At 64.5% G+C, this 19,081-nt stretch overlaps 1 protein-coding gene across 1 annotated transcript in view; it reads left to right on the top strand.

Annotated features, from left to right (window-relative positions):
- FAM20C (FAM20C golgi associated secretory pathway kinase) overlaps positions 1 to 18,754 on the top strand; it is a 32,892-nt gene extending 14,138 nt beyond the window's left edge. Inside the window, exons 4-10 of the mRNA XM_069571089.1 lie at positions 9,957 to 10,049; positions 10,374 to 10,489; positions 15,861 to 16,041; positions 16,601 to 16,710; positions 16,869 to 16,950; positions 17,486 to 17,545; positions 17,947 to 18,754. Of these exons, the coding sequence (XP_069427190.1) occupies positions 9,957 to 10,049; positions 10,374 to 10,489; positions 15,861 to 16,041; positions 16,601 to 16,710; positions 16,869 to 16,950; positions 17,486 to 17,545; positions 17,947 to 18,196 (892 nt within the window). The 3' untranslated portion in view covers positions 18,197 to 18,754. The remainder of the gene's footprint in view (positions 1 to 9,956; positions 10,050 to 10,373; positions 10,490 to 15,860; positions 16,042 to 16,600; positions 16,711 to 16,868; positions 16,951 to 17,485; positions 17,546 to 17,946) is intronic.
- Positions 18,755 to 19,081: the final 327 nt, after the last annotated feature.

Below are 19,081 nucleotides of genomic sequence, written 5' to 3'. Positions count from 1 at the left end.
CTCCTGAGCGTGGCGTCGAGTCTTGGCTCTGTGCCTGTGGCCACGTCACTCCCGTCTTCACTTCCGTTGTCACGCGGCCTGTCCCGTGGGTCTCAGTCCAAACCACCCTCTTCTTATGAGGACGTGGGGCACTGGACTCAGGACCAGCCTGATCCACGGGATCTTTTCCTAGTGAATCCCGTCTGCCACGTCCCTATTTCCAAACAAGGCCACAGCCACAGGCTGGGTTAGGGCTTGAGAAGACGGCACAGCCCTCTCCCACGCGCAGCTGTGCCTGAGCTCTGCGTGCCCACACCACTTCCCAGTACCTGGTGACGAAGGCAGGAAAGCACTTGCGTCCTCACTGTGGATGGGTCCACCACCGCCCGCCTTGGTTTCCTCTGTATGTTGGACAAGGGGGGTGATTAGATCAAGGGCAAACGTCATCAGTGCTCGTAAAACACAGCACAGCGTTAGCTTTACCAACGTTTCGAGTTCCCCACCGTCCCAACTTTTTAAAATATAGATTTGCATTGACTGGAGTGTTCATACAGAAATGCAGACAGATGGTAAGCAGATCTTTGCAGCACAGGCCAGAAGCCAGGTGCCCAGGTGCCCAGATCAGGCAGCCCCCAGGCTCCGGTGACCCCTGCCCTCCCGTTCCTGACGCGGGAATCCTCGCTGCCTTGCCCCCCTCCCCTGCTGCCGATGTGTCTGTGAAGTGCCCCCCCCCGTGCCCAGGCTGGATGCCATTGCCCACGATGGCAGCACACGCAGAGCCTGGACTGCTCACAGGCTGCGAACGCCCTGCCCGCCTGGACCAGGCCAGGCCTGACCCCTGTGTCTGGCCCGTGGAGCTCACTCCCCGCATTTGCAGGCAGCAGCTCCCCCTCTGTCCTACCCTGGGTGCCTTGGTCTGGAGGCAGCCCTGTGGAGCCTGCGGGGGGAGGCACTTTGCTGCCGGCCCTGCAGGGACACACGCCCGCCACTGCCCGCCGCCCGCTCCTTGTTCGTGCTGCAGCCTGGTGTCTGTGAGGCTGCTGCGCTGGCCAGGGCTTCCCGCTCCAGGGGCCACGCCCGCCCCGTCTTGAGGTTGTCAGGGCTCTACAGCCCCTGCTCCGGCCACAGAGGCAGGGACCCTGTCACTGATATGCCAGGTGGTTTTATTTTTATCACTAGCTCTCCTTCAAGGAGGAGGAAATTGAGGCTCCGAGGTCTAAATGTGAATCGGGAGCAGGCGGCCGGCCAGGCCTTGCTGGGGCCCAAGGGTCCGGGATGTCAGGTCCCAGCCTGTCGGGCACAGCCGGCCGGGGAGCCCTGGGCCCGGGGTCTCCGCTGGGGCCCAGGCACCACACACGGGGGGACTCTAGGTGTGCAGGCTCCTTTTATGAAGGAGAGGGCGCGTGTGCGCGCGAGCATGCGCGTGCGAGCCCCTCCCAGAGAGTGCAGCCCTGAGCAGCTGTCCGGAGGCCCCGGGTTCCTCGGAGCCGAGGGGCACGCATAAGCAGCAGCAGACTCAGTGCCGGCGGGAGGCTGCCTCTCGCTGGGGCCCAGCCTCCCCGCCCCCAGGCCAGCCTGGCCGCCCCGCCTCAGCGGGCCGCTGGCACCCGGGTCCCCTTCCTGCATTTACCCCCAGGAGGCCCACCCCTGCCCTGGGTGCCAGGCTGCCCGGAGCCCTGCGGTTTGCCTGCAGCCTCACGGGACCCCCACTGAGCCCTGGGTGCGGTGCTGAGGGGCTGCTATGTGGCCCGTCCAGTGTCCCCGGGAAGCAGAGGCCAAGTGGAGGGGCCGCCCCGGGTCCTGGTGGCTGGCGCAGCCCTTGTGCTGGGCCGCTGCGGTCCACGGGCTTGAGGGGCCGGGGCACCATCGCTCCAGCTCCACAGACGCCTGCTGGCTTGCCGTGGCCCAGATGGCGTAAGTCAGGTAACCGCAGGAGTCCACTGTCTTCTCCTGCTCCCGCTGGGAGTCTGGAGTGGTTACTGATTCCGTAAGGTTGGCAGAGAGGCAGGTACACAGGGAAAGCCCAGCCCTGTGCCACCCCCGTCGAGCAGGTGGGGGCCGTGCTGTCTCCCAGGCCCCCCAGCTCCTTTAGGACGCCCGCCCTAGTGGGCCACGGCACGTTTCCTTGGGAGCTTCTGGAAAAGACTGTCCCCTTTGTTCAAATCAAAGCGAGCAAGTCATTCTTTCCGGAAACGCCCTCCTGCACGGCGGCGCGGGAGTCTCTCTGTACTTCTGTCTGGTGTTCGGGTCTCTGGGCTCTGCTCCCTGGGGGTCGTCACTGTGCTCTCGTGAAAGGGGCAGAAGATGGGAAGGAGGGAAGAGACTCTGGTCATGGTTCCCCCATGCTGGGAAAGAGGCCACGTTGGGCGTCTCAAGAGCAGTTTGATCAGCTGGCTGTTCCTTATGCCCCGAAAGGAAATGTTGCAGGCCTGAGCTCTTAAGAGGCCTTAGGGATGGCCCAGACTCTACCCCCTGTGCCAGGGAAGAGCAGCAGCATCACAGCAGCCGCCTTGGTGCTAAATATTCACTCCACAGTGTAGTAGGCTAGGGGCGTCTTCTCTTCCCTTGAATAAAAAGATGAGGAACAGGGGCTTAAATACAGAAAGAAGAGAGCTGGGGGCCGGTGTGCACGGTTGCCGGGGATAGCGCTCATTTCCACCCTCAATTCCATTCCTTAGTCACGTCCTCACACCCTGGACAAGCTGGCAGAACAGTGTTTAGAGCAGAGTAGAGCTTCCTCTTTCAAGCAAATCTGCCCCCTCACCCCCACCCCTTTGCTCTGGAAAGCGAGTGTCGCTACCGTCCCTTTTAACGTCAGACTTGCTTCACAGTCACAGACCTTTGATTTGTTTTCAGATTGGTTTGCATGAAATCCACCTTAAGACACTTGAGTGTCTTCTGAGTTAATTATTTTACCCAACCATAAGTGAGCATCTCGTCCCGTGTCCCACTTTGAAGAGCTGTCTCTTGGAGACCCTGAGCGGGGGGCGGGATTGGCGGGGGTGAAAGCTCCTTGGGACCCCTGACAGCGGCCAGTCAGCGCTGGTCCCTGACGCTCTGGCCACGTGGCCTGCCGGGGGCCGGCTGCTCTGTGCCTGAGTCCCGTCCTCGGGTTGGTCATCCTGAGGCCCGCGCCTCCAGGAAAATCCTCCCCGACAGAGAAATAGGGTGGTAGGAGTGGACGGCAGGTGCCCGAGGTTCTAAGACAAGTGCCTTCTCCCAAACAGATGCCCACCCCCACTGCTGCTGCCAAGTCTGCGGGGTCGCTTCAGTCGTGTCCGACCCTGTGCGACCCCATAGACGGCGGCCCACCAGGCTTCCCTGTCCCTGGGATTCTCCAGGCAAGAACGCCGGAGTGGGTTGCCATTTCCTTCTCAGGGCCAGAATTAGCAGGAGCTACTGAGGGAGCGGCCTGCCCGCCCGCCCCGAACATCTGCCGCTGGAAACCTGACATTAAACAGCTTAATATATCTCCTTAATGACAAGGTGGCTGCCTTCTGCTGTGTGAGTGGCAGGGAGGCTCAGGACAGGAAGGCTGGTTTCTGCTCCCTCGCCCGCCTGGTGCGTCTGGCAAGAAGCAAGGTCTCCCCACGGTCTTGGCCCCCGTCGGGAGCCGGAGCCTCTTCCTGAGGCGGCCTCTGCCCCAGGGCACCACCTGGTCAGCAGCAGGGTCTTCACGGAAGTGGAGGGTCAGGGCCTGAGGACGAGGCGGTCGCCTGGGCTCCTGAGCAGACTTGCCGTGCAGTCGTGTGTCCTTGGTGTGGACACGAGAAACCAGAGTGGGGATGTGACGGAGGGAGACCTGGGACCCAAGAAAGATGCTCAGCCCGGAGCGGCCGCACCCCGGGGAAACCTAGGCGGGGCGGAGCGGCCCGCACCCCCGAGAGAGCCGGGCGGGGCCGGAGCGGTCCCCACCCCGGGGAAACCTAGGCAGGGCCGGAGCGGTCTGCACCCTCGAGAAAGCTGGGCAGGGCCGGAGCGGTCCCCACCCCGGGGAAACCTAGACGGGGCGGGATTGGTCCCCACCCCTGAGAAAGCTGGAAGTCTTGGACGAGGTGGAGTGGTCCATGCCCCCAAGAGAACAGAATGGGGCTGAAGTGATCCGCACCCCAGTCCCTGGGGGGATGTGACCTACTCAGGCCCTAGTTTGGGTTCCTGTTCCCCAGAACTGCAGGACACAGCCCCCCGTGGCCCCAGCGCCTGAAAGAAGAGGGGGCCTACCCAGAGGCGGTGGGGAGACAGGAGCTGCTGGGCTCTGCGGTCTGCGGACTCCCCCCACCCTGCCACCTCACCCGGGAGGGGACCCAGTCAGACTGCCAGCACCCGAGCCCCAGCGGTGTGAGCCCGTGTGGGCGCAAGCTCTGGCGGCCGCCCTGGGCCCCGGAGAGCTCCGCGGAGGCGGCGCTGCCATCAGCAGCTTACTCATCAACCACAGAAGAGGCTCGGGGGCCGGGGAGGCCCGCGGGAGCCCCGCGCTGCTGTGCCCCGGACGAGTGGGCCCTGCAGGGGTGGCTCCCCACCCGCCGCCGCCTCACCAGCCCTGGGATGCCCACGTTCCCACCCCGTGTGCGGCAGGCCCCTCTGTCTGGGCCTCAGCTCCCAGGCTGAGTTCAGGCACCTCGGGGCCCTCAGCACACACGGGACGCAGGAAGGCCGTGTGACGGCTGTGTGTGCCCTGAGCGGTCGCAGTTGCTCTTTTTCCAGAGTGTGACCTGACGATTAGCTGCCCTCTCTCCCGCTCACCGCGTGGGAGTGCGTGGCCCCATCCCACTCTGCACAGGCTGGCGGGGTGGGGCCAGGGTCCGTGGGGCTTTGCTCCCCCTGCAGGCATCCCCCCTGAGCCATCGCACCTGCCACGCTACAAGGGCTTCAAGGGCACACCCGCTCCGTCAGCCTGGCGAGGGCGGCAGCCAGGGCGGGCCTGGGTGGGCAGAGCTTCCCCGCCGTGTTCCTCCCAGACATCCCGTGCAGAGGGGCCCGCCCCGCCCAGTGCAGCCCCAGCCTCGCGTCTCAGCCCCGGGCCCCGTGCACTGGGGCCCCTCTGTTCGCGAGCTGGACGCCCTCACTGGCTGTGTCCTGTCTACAGGGTGGGGGACACTTCGCGTCACAACCCAGGGAGTGTGCACACAGAAAGCGCGCCGCAGGGCACTATGCTCGGAGGAAGAGCCAGTCAGACGCTGGCTTTTGTCCCTTCACAGATTCTGGTCGTGAGCTGCCAATTTGCTCTATTTTTAATCAAAGCAAAAGTTCTCTGTTTTCCCACAAGTTGAGGAAGGCTGAGATGCTGATGCTAACAGTGGGAACAGTCAGAGGCTGCTTCTCTGCGGAGGGGACGGTGGTCCGGCAGCGGCTCTGGGGGGCACCACGGTGAAGCCTGTGGGGGCTGGGGCAGCACCTCGCAGAAACTAGATGCGCCTCCCGGGGCGCACGTCCTCCTCCGGGAGCCAGGACCTTTCTTGGGGACATGGGGACGGTTTGTGCTGCCGACCCTCTGGGGCTGTGGCCCCTTCTCCTCTGTGAGCAGACACCTGACCAGGTGGCTGGGGGCCAGCACCCTCGAGCCTCACTGTGCCAGGAGGTAGTTCTGATCTCTGAGGAATACGGATCTTCAGGCCCCACAACTGGAGGCATGTCTGACTTTGGGGCCCAGAAGGAAGAGCCTGGGACTGGGTCAGACCCCAGCTCCTGACCAGGGCCCGCCGTTTCCAGCTGCGTTTCTGCAGACGACCTGTGTCATTAAAACAAGGACAGGGGGCGTCCCTGGCAGTTCAGCGGCTAGGACTCCATGCTCCCAGAGAAGGGGGTTCGATCCCTGCTTGGGGAACTAAGATCCCACCTACCTCTCAGCCCCAAATCAAAAACAACCAGAAAACAGGGACAAGGATCAGAGCCTTGAGAGGCTGCCCAAGGATGAATCGTGCAGCCCAAGGAGGGCCCACAAGGCTTCTTTGGAAACAGAGGCGCCTTGTCTCAAAACCTTCTGTGTCATTTCTTAACAGTGTGGTGGTTTCAGCACGCCCAGATCTGGAGGAAACAGACCGAATCCACAGCCTTTCCAAGGTTGCTAAGCCCTTGTGTCTTTCGTGCTGCTGCAGTGTGGCCAGATTCTGTATTCGCTTCCTGATGGCGCTGTAAAAAGCGATCACAAATATAGCGGCTTAACGCCACACAGCCCTGGTCTCTTACGGCTCTGGAGGTCTGAATCTAACATGGATCTGTGGGTTGTGGGCTTCCAGAGACTCTGGAGGGAGCTGGCTTTCTGCTGAGGGGCGCTGGAGAAGGCAACAGGTCCCCTCCCAGAGCCTCTGCCTTCAAAGCCATCAGTGTTGGCTCCCCTGCCTTCACGCCTCCCTGCGCCTCCCTCTTTTAAAGACTCTTGATGATGTTGGGCCCGTGGAGATAATCCAGGATAATCTCTGCATCTCAAGATCCTGAAGTAGATCACATAAGAGAGTTCCTCTTTCCATCTAAGGTAGCATATTCATAGGTTCTAGGGATTTAGGTCACAGATTTCCTGGGGGAGGTCAGCATAGTAGTCAGTCTCACTTTAGTCTGTACAACCACAATCGGGTATCATTGTGCTTTCTTCTGAGCTCAGGGAAGTCCCTCTAAAGGAAGCGGTGTGGCTGTGGTCCTCTGGAACGGCAGGGGAGAGGGGCACGCCTGCGGCCCGGAGCACTGGCAGGGTTTCACAGGCCTGGGGTCTGAAGGCGTCGGGGTGCCCTGCAGAGCCTGCTCTCCGGTGGCCTTGGGGCTTCACGTGACACTCTAAGGCCTCCTCACTTCCACCAGCTCCTGCCTGTCTGGCGCCTTCTCACCCCAGTCACCATCGCCAAGGCCCTCTTTCACTCCAGCGGCCACCTAACCCCATGGTTTGCCTTAGTCCCCAGTTGCTGTTTTACCAAGAAGTCAGCCCTAAAGCTTTCATTTCTCTGCCGCGCAGGCCCCAGGCCGGGGTGCCGGGCTGACCTCCGAGGTAGTGTGGGAGCTCCCGGTGCTGACTGCTGCCCGTGGGGGTGGGTCCCAGGAGGCTCCTCTGGCCCCTGGTCCCAGCAGGGGGAGGCTGCCGTAAGCCCCAGCCCCTCCCAGTCAGCAGAGGAGGAGCGCTGATCTCCACCCCCCAGCTCAGGGTGCGGCCCGGGGGCCCAGCCGGCCCCCACTCTGACAGCACCTCCTGCTCATGTCCGCATGCCCCTCTTCCGAGGAAAAGGCCTGTGATGGGCCTCGCCCCACACCTCCCCCCACACCTGAAGGAAAGAGAGGCTGCCAAGCGACCTGGATCAGCCGAGTCCACTCTCCCGCCCGGTGCACTGGGCTCAGCACTTTTCCAAAGCACCTGCTGCTCCCCTGCGCAACCGGGAAGTGGCGGTAGAGTGGGCAGACAGGCGAGGAAAGAAGTCCTGGTCTCCCCAGAGGGGCGGCCCTGGCCCCGGCTTCCCACGGACGCTCCCGGGTTGGGCCCGGCTCAGCAGCGGGGCCCTGGACACGCCAGCATCCACCACCCGCCCCCAACGCACACACAGCCCTGAACCCTACGGTCTCCTCTCAGGCCTGGCTGCTGGAAAGGGCATCCGGCAGGGGGTAAGCAGAGCTGCCTTCCTGTGGATGGCCCGACAGAGGTCACTGGAAAACCCTGAGGTGGGAGACGGGAAGGAACAAGGAACTGTTCTGGAACCTGGTCACAGAGCCTCCAGGAAGTGTCTGGTCTTCTCCCAGAGCCGCGGGCTCAGAGCCACCTGCATTCCAGGTGACCTCTCTGGGGTGAGCCAAGGTCAAGGAAAGGGAACAAAGGCAAAGCGATGGTGGTGGTGGCGGCTGAGGTCGGAGGTCCTGCTGAGCCGCGCTGGGCTGGGGAGGGCAGTGCAGGCCGCTTCCAGCAGAGTCAGTGACCGGAGCCCCGGGGTGGGGTGGGGGGCTCACTGCAGCCCATGATTTTAAAGGGCTCTGGGCCACAGGCTGGCAGTGAGTTCTGACGTACTTTCCAACAAAAATAATTCTTAATTCCACAACAGACTGAAAAAATAGAAGGCCAGGGACATGTGGGGTGGGGTTTGCAGGCGACTGGAAGACGCCGCCTCTCGGAGGGGGCCGCCCTGGGGTCTGCATGCTCCAGGCACACGGAGGGTCTGCAGAAATCCGCACCACCCCTTTTCTAAACTCTGGAGAACCAGCGCTGTGTAGACAGTGCTCGGCTCAACCAGGGACTCGAGTCAGCTGCCACTTTCAGCCTCAGAAATGCCCAGCCCGCCAGCAGCTGCAGACACAGGGCTGTGGGAGGCTTCCAGTGAGGGAGCCACACTTATTTGGTTTGAACCACAGCGTCTTCTGAAAAAACGGACTTGCCAGCGTTTAAAATCAGGGTTTTCCACCAAGAAACGCGGACTCGGTCTCCATGAAGTCTCAGGATCTCCGCTAGTGTGGCCTTCCCTTCCGCTGGGCGCCCTGCAGCCCGCGCCCCGAGTGCCAGCCCCCTCCAGGGTCTGTGACGGAGAAACCCGCGCCCGGGGACGAGGCGGCCTGCACCTGGGCCACCAGCAGCCGTCCCTGGGGTACCCTGTGCTTCTCACAAAGGGCCCAGGCAAGGCCAGGCTGACCCAGCCAGAGCCCTGTCCTGGCCAGCGTCACCCCTGCTGGAACTGTGGGCAGTGGTCTGTTGCCAGTCACAAGCTGGTTCCTGGAAAGGCTGATTCAGGTGACATTCTGGAAGCGTGGAGGAAGGGGTGTGTCCTGCCAGGCGCTCTGAGAGCACAGGGAGTGAGGTGCCCTCCGGTGGACGTGCGCCCTGCCCGCCTGAGCCTCACATCCCGAGGTTGGCCGTGTGGTCCCAGCACCTGAACGCCAGCAGGACCGTCGGGAGGCTCCGGGGGCTCTCGCCGAGCCCTGCTGTGTACCGGGGAGGAAGGCCTGGGACAGGGGAGCAGGCTGGGGAGCGTCACCAGGAAAACGCGCTGTGTCTCCTGGGCTGGCGCGTTCCAGCCCGCCCGAGGGGAGGTGTGCGCCAGGCCACAGGAGGCCCAAGTTCCCAGCTGGGGGAAGAGTCGTGACCTTTGCAGATCTTGCAGTTTGAGGGCTGCGCTTCCTGCCTGGTGGTGCCTCCTGGAGAGAGGGTCCCGGTGGTGGAGGCGGGCCCGGAGCACACTGGATCTCATCCAGGGAGGGAGGGTGTTCACTCCTGCTCGGCCTCAGACAGGGAGCAGGTGTCCCCACGTGTGAGGTCAAACACCAGCCATCGCTGTGTTTGCAGGGTGACTGACGTTCGCAGGGTGACGTCTGCTCTTCAGCGCCATCCTGCGTGTGGCCTCCGGCACATGGCTGGGTTGGGGGCTGTCTGCTGCTCACGGGGGTGCCCAGGACGTCAGAGCCACGGGCTTCCGGAGCTCCTCAGTCCTCCCGCCTCGGGGGGACGTGGGGCCCAGGCAGGGCCAGGCTCTGCTCCCTCACCACATGCGCCCATGGAGATGGGGCGGCCGGCCCGGCGGGGCTTCCCAGGGGTCCGGGATGTGAGGGACGGGCTGGCCACGCTCACTGTGGGTCAGGGGAGGCTTGGGGAAGAGCCGCCTCCAGGAAGAGGCAGCAGACCACGGTGAGAGCTCAGCTGGCAGGGCTCACACGTGCAGAGCCCGCTGTCCACTGTGAGCCCCGTGGGCGAGGCTGCAGGCCTTGTCAGAGCCTTCAGGGTGCTCACGCACACTCTAGGGCTCTTACCCAACTCCGAATTCCTCTGACTGAGGGCTCCTTTCATGCTGGGAGCTGCAGGCTGGTGGGGGCGGGAGGCTGACTGAGCTTGAGGAGACTCCAGGAAGGCAGGATAGCGGAGCGGACACCTTGGAGCAGGGCCCTGCCCTGACGACGTCTGACACTCACTCCCAGGATTCCTGGGAGCCTGACGGTCGGCTCCTTGGGGCGGGCACGAGCTCCGCACCCTCACTGGGAGGGCCTCTCCCTGCTCTGCTTCTGTCCCGCCCCGTTCTCTCCAGGCAAACGAGGGAGCAGGAGACGCCGCCCGACTTCTTCTACTTCTCGGACTACGAGCGGCACAACGCGGAGATCGCCGCCTTCCACCTGGACAGGTGAGCCCCGCGGGCGCCCCGCGCCGCCGCCGCCGCTGGCGCGGGCTGCTGTGGCCCGGCCGCCCGAACAGGGGCCAGAAGACCCGGGGTGTCAGCCTCTCTGACAAGACCCAGGATAGCGAGCCCCGCAAACGGCCCTTCCCTTGGTGGCCCCGGGTCTGGGGCAGCTCTGCGGAAGAGGGCAGACCCCTTTTGGGCTCGGTGGGACCCCTGGCTTCTGGGGAGGAGTGGAGGTTGGGGGCTGACGGGAGAGCAGGTCCATTCAGATGCGGTGGAGCGCCCAGAGACCTCAAGTGAGGACGCCGCTCCCTGTCCTTCCACCAGGATCCTGGATTTCCGCCGGGTTCCTCCTGTGGCCGGCAGGCTGGTCAACATGACCAAGGAGATCCGGGACGTCACGAGGGACAAGAAGCTGTGGAGAACCTTCTTCATCTCCCCAGGTGACCCCCCTCCCCAGTGAGCTCCCTGCCCTGGTGACCTCCTTCCCCAGGTGACCCCCTCCCCGGGTGACCTCTCTCCCCGGTTGACCTTCTTCACCAGGTGACCCTCCTACCTGGGTGATCTCCTTTCCCGAGTGACCCTCCTCCCTGGGTGATCCTCCTCCCCAGGTGACCCCTCTCCCCGGGTGATCTCCCTCCCCGAGTGACACCTCCCTGGGTGACCTCTCTCCCTCGTGACCCTTCTCCCCTGTGACCCCCTTCCCAGGTGACCCCCTCCCCAGGTGACACCTCCCTGCGTGACCCCCCTCCCCTGTGACCCCCTCCACGGGTGACCTCTCTCCTGGGTAACCCCCCTCCCCGGGTGACCACCCTCCCTGGGTGACTTCTCTCCCGGGTGACCTCTCTCCCTGGTGACCCCCTCCCCTGTGGCCCCCTCCACGGGTGACTTCTCTCCTGGGTAACCCCCCTCCCCAGGTGACCTCTCTCCCGGGTGACCTCTCTCCCTGGGTAACCCCCCTCCCCGGGTGACCCTCTTTCCCCAGGTGACACCTCCCTGGGTGACCCCCCTCCCCTGTGACCCCCTCCCCTGGTGACCCTCCTTCCCCAGGTGACACCTCCCTGGGTGACCCCCCTCCCCTGTGACCCCCTCCACGGGTGACCTCTCTCCTGGGTAACCCCTCTCCCCGGGTGACCACCCTCCCTGAGTGACCTCTCTCCCTGGTGACCCCCTCCCCTGTGGCCCCCTCCCCTCTGGCCTCGCCCCTGTGACCTCTCCCCTGCACCTGGAGCGGCCTGGCTTCAGCACTGTCTCCGCGTCGCCCCAAGTCTCAGAGCTGCCAGGTGGTCTTTGCCGTCCCTGACTCCGCCCCTGGGCTGCGGGTGATGTTGCTGCTGCCAACGGCTGGGGCGAACTCCCAGCCTCCTGGGAAGCCATCTCCAGGTGGTGCAGCCAGAGCGGCCCTCTGTTCTCTGGATGCCCCCAGATTAAAAACACCCCGGAAAGACCCTCACGTGGCTCAGGGCCCTGCGGCCGCCCTCTCCTCTGTGGAGCGCTGGACACAGAGTGGGGCTTCCCCTGGTCCCTGGAGGGTTGGCACTGCCCCGCCCTCGGGCCCCTGCCCACTCCAGGTGCATAAGGTCCCGACTTCGTGGTGCCACCCTCCAGCACACACACGAAGCAGAGTCAGGCTCAGCGGGGTGGTCTGCCCGCTTGCATCAGAGCTAATCCTCGGGGCTCCCTTCCTGACCACCCCTTTGGGGCCGGGCGACCCCTCCTGAGACTGGACCCCGAGGAGCCCCTCCTACATCCTGCGGCCTTTGTCCCTTGCATTTCGTCTTGGAGCGTTTTGCGTTGTCCCAGTGACGCTGGCACAGCGGAGTAGAGTGACCCAGCTGGGCCACCAAGACCCCGCAGAGCAGGGCCCCGGCCCCCGACCCTGCAGGGATGCCTCAGCCGTGCCAGGCACCCACCCAGCCAGTCCACACGGACAGAACCCACTCGCCAAGTCCAAAGATCCACTGGCCCAGAAGCCCCTTCCTTGAGGTCAGCGCGCTTCTCGGCCGCGTGATGAGCTGGTCAGAACTGAGGCCCACAGCCCTCGTTTCATTAAGGCCGCCTCTGCCACGCGATGCTCGCAGTTCCTCCTCTCCGAGCCCACAGAGAGGAGAGCAGGACGGGACCCCCGGGGCGAGAGGGCTCCATCCCCCTTGAACGAGTGTCTGGCCCACGTGACAATGCCGAGGGCCCGAGCTAGAGCCTTGTTGGGAGGGTCTCTGAGGCTAGGCCTGTGGGACGTGTGCCCACCTCGGTCACGTCCAGGGGACGCAGCCTCACCCAGCCCCCGGTGGCCCCCCGTCCCCACACCCCGGCTTTAAATGGTTTAGTTGCCACTTGGAGTCTGAGCAGTTTCGCTACACCTGGAAGCATCCTCACAGCGAAGGTGACTGGTCCATCCTCAGAGTCCCCTCCCAGCCCTGTGCCCGCCAGGACGGCCGTGGCCCGCCTTCTGTCTGGACGGCGCTGCTCCCGCCAGCCCCTCGCTGCGGGGAGGCGCGGGGAAGCTGTCTCTCCCGCCGCGGCGTCTCCCTGAGCGCCGGTTCTGCAGCCTGTCCCATGTTTTCTCTTTCGTTTCTGAACCGGTCGATGAGCCCGAGCAGAAGGGACAAAGTAGTTTGTCGCAAGGAAGCGGAGGGACTGAAGTCTGAAATCCCAAGAAATGGACACGAATCAAGCAGCCTCTCTGCTGGGTCTCCCGCTTGGGCCCAGGGGCCTCCTAGCTGCGCCCCTGCTGTGTTCCCTGAGCTTAGTTGTCTTACGGAGGTTTGTAAACGAGCAAGGGCTCCTTTCCACTGTCAGCAGACAGTCACTTGCTGTCTAGGTGGGTGATCTGAGATGCAGGCATCCCACCCTGCTCTCGCACCCAGGACTGGGTCTCTGTCGTCCTCGCCAATGCTGGCATCGGCGGGCGCTGACACCCCCCTCGCCCTGAGCCACGCCGTCGCTCAGCCTGGTCAGTCCCAGAGGCAGGACCCGTGGGGGTCCCGGCTCCTGGCCACTCTCCCGGTCCTGTGGGTCCCCAGCTTGGCGTCCGGGCCCCTCTGGATGCGCTCCTGCTCCCTGTCCAGGAGCCGCCGGCTCGGGGCTCAGCTCCGCCTGCTGCCGCTGACACCCACCCTCTCCGCCCAGACTGTTTCTGTTCCCACCGCCTCTGCTCCGTCAGCCAGATTTCTCCCCGAAAGCCTTGGGAAGCGTTTGGTTTTCTCTTAAGCAGCAGCTAACAGGAACCAGCTTTGATCTCACTAGAAAATGAGGTCTGTTCAGATTCGTTTGGAGCGTTTCTGCTTTGCTGGCATTTCTGCGCCTGTCACGGAGCGGATGTAAAAGCTGCAAAGGCCGAACTTTGCCGGAGGCGCCAATCCACGCCACTGCCTCCAGCCTCAGGGCCCTGAGTAGCCCTGCTCTGGGGTCCGTCAAAATGGGGGAGATGTGTGCAGCCTGCAGAGGCTGGGGAGCCCGGTGGGCTAGGAAGTGGGAGTGGCCAGCCAGCTGGGGGCAGCGTCAGCCAGGGACAGCGTCAGGCAGGGGGCGGCTGAGTCCCTGTCACCACAGGACTGAGTGGGGCCAACGGCCAGGCCCGCGTCTGCCGTGTGACACCTTTCTCCCACTTTCCCGGTGACTCCATCGCCGCGCCTCTCATCCCGGGGTCAGCCCGCATCCTCCCGTGCAGGTCTAGGCCATGGCGGGCAGGGTGCGCAGGGGGGGCGCAGCAGAGGGGGAGAGGGCGCGGCGTGCGCCCCCCTGCCCCTCCTGCCCCTCCCCGCCACTCAGCCAGCTTTACGCCAGCTCTTCCCCACACTGGCTGGGGGCTGGCAGGGTGGTCCCTGGGCCTCTGCTACTCTGGCCAGTGTCCAGACTCCTGCCAGGGGCCAGACGGGTTTCCCAGAGCAGACAGACCCCTCCCCAGCAGCCCTGCCCCTTGTGACACCCCACGCACACCCGCGGGGCCTCTGAGATGGGCAAGGACTCACCCCTCCTGCCAGCAAAGCCCCAGACATTCAGGGGAACCGGCCTGGATTCTCCGGGACCCTCAGGCTGGCAGGCTGGGACCCCCTGATTTTCACGGAGACCGGGGCCAGGGAGCCTGTTCCGTTGGAGTCCTCGGGTCCTCCCCACCGTCTGGCCCGCTGCCCTGAGCTGCCCTGGGCATCACTGTCAAGAGGAACAGGCACTGCCTCCCTGAGCCCAGCCACTCCACGCCTGTCCTCTCTGCTCCCTGGGTCAGGAGCTGCACAGCCCCCTGTTCAGGGACGGAGGCTCGGAGGAGTGAGGGCCCGGCCCCCCATGGGGCTGCAGAGCGGAGCAGTGAGAAGCCACAGGCTGGAGGAGCCCCACCCTGACGGCCCCGCACAGGCCGGGTTTCTGACGGGGAGAAGGCTGTGGGCCCGGGAAATGCCCCTCTCTTCACTTGACTCCATCTAAAGTCAGCTTAGGCTCAGAGGTTACAGACACGAATTCCAGGGCTCGGAGAGGATTTTCCTCCTGAAAACGGACTGAGATTGAATCATGTCGACACAAGAGACCTCAGGCTGAGCCCAGTCTGCAGCAGCGCTGCAGGATCCTGAGGTGCAGGGCGGGGGCGGGCAGGCTTTGCTGTTGTCAGGGCGGGGCCGGTGCGGAGGGGCCACGGGCTTTGGGCTTGTTTCCCCCCCAAACAAAGGCAGTGACGGAGCGCAAGAACTCGGTTCCATAGGTAAGCGCAGGCTCAGACACGCCCGCCGCCCAGCACGAGGCGCTTCGCGACTCTGCTCCTGTGGGGCCGTGACCCACACGTCTTGGGTCCAGTGTCTGAAATGTGCAGTTAAGTGGTTTTTAGTGCATTCTCCGTGTTGTGCAGCAGGCCCCACTGATTCCAGGGTATTTGCTCTCCCCGAAAGAAGCCATCACTGTTCAAAGCCACCCCCTCCCCTCCTCTCGGCTCTGAGAGCCGCCAGCTCCCGTTCAGTTCGTCCCCTGCCAGGGTCTCGTGCGCAGGGTGTCTGGCTTTGCCCACAGTGTTCGTGGCTCGTCCATGTGGTGTTCCACTTCGTTCCTTCTGTGGCTAAGTGCTGTTCCACGCTGCCTCCGGGGGTGGTCTGCTGGGAACACCTCCGTCAAGGGTCTGCGTGGACGTGTGTCTTCCCTTCTCTCGGGTGTGTGCCTGGGAGTGGGGTGGCCAGGTCACCGGTTCTGTGTCCAGCTTTCTGACTGGTTTTCACAGCAGCTGCACCACTTGACATCCCCACCACAGCTGCATCAGGGTGCAGCCAGTTTCTCCACACCGTCAACCACACTGGTGGTATCTGTTCTTTTGATCAAAACTGTCCTAGTGGGTGAGAAACTGCGGATTTGATTTGCATTTCCCCGATGACTCACGGTGCCCAGCATCTTTCCCCGTGCTTGTTGGCCATTACTATATATTCTTTGGAGAAGGATCCTTGAACTCCTTTGCCCATTTATAGATTGGGTTATTTATCTTTTTATTACTGAGATGGAAGGGTTCTTGTGCGAATACTGGGTGCTTATTCGGTCATGATTGCAAGCATCTCCCCCATGCTGCCTCTCTTTGGAATGAGGGCCTTTTGCAAACCACTGAACAGAACCTCCACAGACCCCAGACCTAGTTTGGAGGGTGATGAGGAAGAACCCAGACTCCGATCCGAGCTCTGCATCCCTAGCTGTGTGGCCCCGTCTGCGACGCGGGGCTGGGGCAGGTGGCTGAGGTCCAGGGTGAGGCCGTGGGCGGGCCCCGCCCAGGGAGGGAAGACGAAGACTTGGTGCCGACACGCAGACCCCGCCTGCGGGGCCCCCGCTGACCGCCCCCTCCGCCCGCAGCCAACAACATCTGTTTCTACGGGGAGTGCTCGTACTACTGTTCCACGGAGCACGCGCTGTGCGGGAAGCCGGACCAGATCGAGGGCTCACTGGCCGCCTTCCTGCCCGACCTGTCCCTGGCCAAGCGGAAGACCTGGCGGAACCCTTGGCGACGCTCGTACCACAAGCGCAAGAAGGCAGAGTGCGTTGGGGGCGCGCTGGACCGGGGACTCTGGAGTCCTGCCTCCCTGGGGTCTCAGGAGGGCTGGCTCCCACCCGACCTGCTGTAGAGAACGAGCCCCAGGGTCTTGTCCACAGCAGACGGTGTGAGGAGCCGCAGGGCTGCGCTTGAGGCCGCAGATAATCAGAAAGGGCCCCTTACGCAGGGACTGGGCGCCAACTCCCCCCCGGGTCTCTCCACAACTGGACGAGGCTTCAGATCCCTTCCCCCCTTGAGAGAGACGCTGTCCCTCCAGCTGTGGAGACGTCCTCGCGAGTGAGCTGTCCCGGCCTGTCCACACACGTGGCCTCTGGGTGGTGTGGTTTAGTCGCCTCCCCGCCCCGTGCTCCTCCCAGCCCCGTTAACGCAGCCTCAGCCCACCACAGAGATCCTTTGCTCTGCGGTGACACCTTTTCTCACGCGGTCCCCCGGCTGCCCCATAGATCCGCGGTCCTGAGCCGGGCAGCCCCAGGCCCCAGGAGGTGGTTTGGGCCTCCTTGTCATAGAGGAGCCCACCACTCTGATGCCGGGTCCCCTGCAGGTGGGAGGTGGACCCTGACTACTGCGAGGAGGTGAAGCAGACTCCGCCCTACGACAGCAGCCGCCGCATCCTGGACATCATGGACATGACCATCTTCGACTTCCTCATGGGTACGTCCAGGGCCCCTGGCCTGCCCAGCGAGCGCCCAGCTCAGGCCCAGCCGCCGCGGCCGTGCTCATGCTCACTGCTCCCCGCGCGGAGGTCGGACGGGGAGGGGGGGGGGCGCCTCCGAGCCTCACGCAGGCTCCCAGCAGGCTGGTCCCCACAGGGAACATGGACCGCCATCACTACGAGACCTTCGAGAAGTTTGGGAATGACACATTCATCATCCACTTGGACAACGGGAGAGGGTGAGTCCTCCCGGGCGCCGCGAGGGGCCAGCTGCCCCGGCCCAGACACACCGGGGGGCGGGCGCTCCGTGGGAGGGACGGCCCGGCCCCCAGAGGCCCCCTGGGGTGACGCAGGGCCCTGGCCCGGGCTCCTGTGAGCTGGGGACAGGGCCCCAGAGCAGGCGTGTATGCAGGCCTCAGGCCCTCCGGGGGTCAGAGCGGCAAGTACCTGGACGCCTCGGGGGAGTCAGCTCTGGGCCCCTGGGCAGTGTGTGGGGCCCTCACGCCCAGCTGTAAAAGACACCCCTGCGGCTGGATCCGAGGCTGCCCTGCCCTCGGGCCTTGTCCACCCAGCCCGACCAGGGCCTCTCGCTGTCGAGCTTCCGCTCAGTCCAGCAACCAGAGGGTGAGACGGGCTGTGTTCACCTGCCTCGCCCGAGGCCCTGCGTCTGGGCTGGGGACAGCAGGAGGCAGGCCCCGGCGGGCCCCAGGGGCAGCCTGGCAGCACTGCCCAGGTGCCCCCGCCCGCTCCCCAGCTCTGCCCTTCTTGCCCCAGGTTTGGGAAGCACTCTCACGACGAGCTGTCCATCCTGGTGCCCCTACAGCAGTGCTGCAGGTAGGGCCCTGCCCCTGCAGACGCCCCAGCCCAGCCTCCCCGCAACCCCAGGCCGGACCGAGCCTTCCCACCCCGCCGGGCGCAGTGCCTCCTGGGACGGCTCCCTGTCCCCACCGAGCAGAGCAAGACCCGAGGCCCCCGCCCCCAAGCTCCCCGCATGTGACTCCCGAACCCAGCCCCTCCCTTTAACAACCAGGGAGACAGGCCGTAGGGCCCAACCTCCTGCTCCGCGTCCCCCTGGCCCAGAGACGGAGCCAAGCCACGGCTGTCTCCCGCCCCACTCCCGCCAGAAAGGACGGGGCCTGCCAGACCCCCCTGCGGGTGGGACCCTCCCCAGCGCCCTTGAAACTGGCCGGAGCAGGCTCCGCCCTGGGCGCCAGCCTGACCTTCGTCTCCGGCAGGATCCGGCGGTCCACGTACCTGCGGCTGCAGCTCCTGGCCCAGGAGGAGCACCGGCTGAGCCTGCTGATGGCCGAGTCCCTGCTCGCGGACCGCGTGGCCCCCGTGCTGTTCCAGCCGCACTTGGAGGCGCTGGACCGGCGGCTGCGCATCGTGCTCCGGGCGGTCGGGGTCTGCCTGGAGAAGGACGGGCCGCACAGTGTCGTGGAGGACGACCTGGGCCCCGAGCGCAGAGCCGCGGCCGGCAGGTAGTGAACGCGGGCCGCGGCCAGGCCAGCCGCCCGGGACCCAAGCCCACACGGGGCAGACAGGCTCGCTTCAGACCCGGGCAGCCGGGGCCGCACCCTGTGCCCACGGACAGAGGCGGCCTGGTGGCAGGCCAGCACCCTTTTGTATGGAAAAGAAGCCTTTACTTACGATTTTGTATTTATACCTGGTGTAAATGTACATACATAGAGACGTTATCTGTACAGACCCTGACCACCCCGCAGGCCACACTGTGGGCCACCCGGCCAGTCCAGATGGTCCTGAGAAGGGCTCCCACTCTGGACCAAGCTCGCAGCAGAAACTCTCCTCGCTTCCCGGGGCAACAGGAGGCTTCCGAGGCCCTCACGGACTCGCGTCAAGGGATGGACAACGCGTGGGTTTCAGGTTAAGTGAAGGACCAGCCGTCCCCCAGGCACCGCGCAGTCCTCAGAGCACTGTCTGGAGCCGGTGCACGTGTGACCAGTCCTGCAGCTGGCTACCTTCGAGGCATTTCCTTGGAATAGTTTGCAATGTGGTAAAAGTGCAATAAAGATGAGGCAAGTATGTGCTCGGGCCTCACTGGCATCTGGGTCCCTCACTTCCTGCTGCCCAGTGGCCTGTCCTCCCTTGGGCATGACCAGTATCCGGCCTGGAAGGAGGGGGTGCCTGTCCCATGCCTGGTGTGGTCGCTTCCAGGGAACTGAGTGCAGCTCCCCGCGTCTCTCCAGAGCTGGCATCACATGGGCGCTGTGCTCACCTGCAGGAGCTGGCACGCACTGGGGCTGAGCCAGGGGTGGCTGGAGAGACCCAGCCCCCCAGGGCCCCGCAGACGGACGCAGGGGGCCAGAGCGCTTCTTGCAGGCAGGCCGGGCCCCGGAGGAGCCTGCAGGC

This window comes from Ovis canadensis, chromosome 24, assembly GCF_042477335.2.
Source record: "Ovis canadensis isolate MfBH-ARS-UI-01 breed Bighorn chromosome 24, ARS-UI_OviCan_v2, whole genome shotgun sequence".
In the NCBI taxonomy this organism is placed as follows: domain Eukaryota; kingdom Metazoa; phylum Chordata; class Mammalia; order Artiodactyla; family Bovidae; genus Ovis; species Ovis canadensis.
Note: the sequence above shows the minus strand (reverse complement) of the source record. Positions and strands in the feature narration are given on the sequence as shown.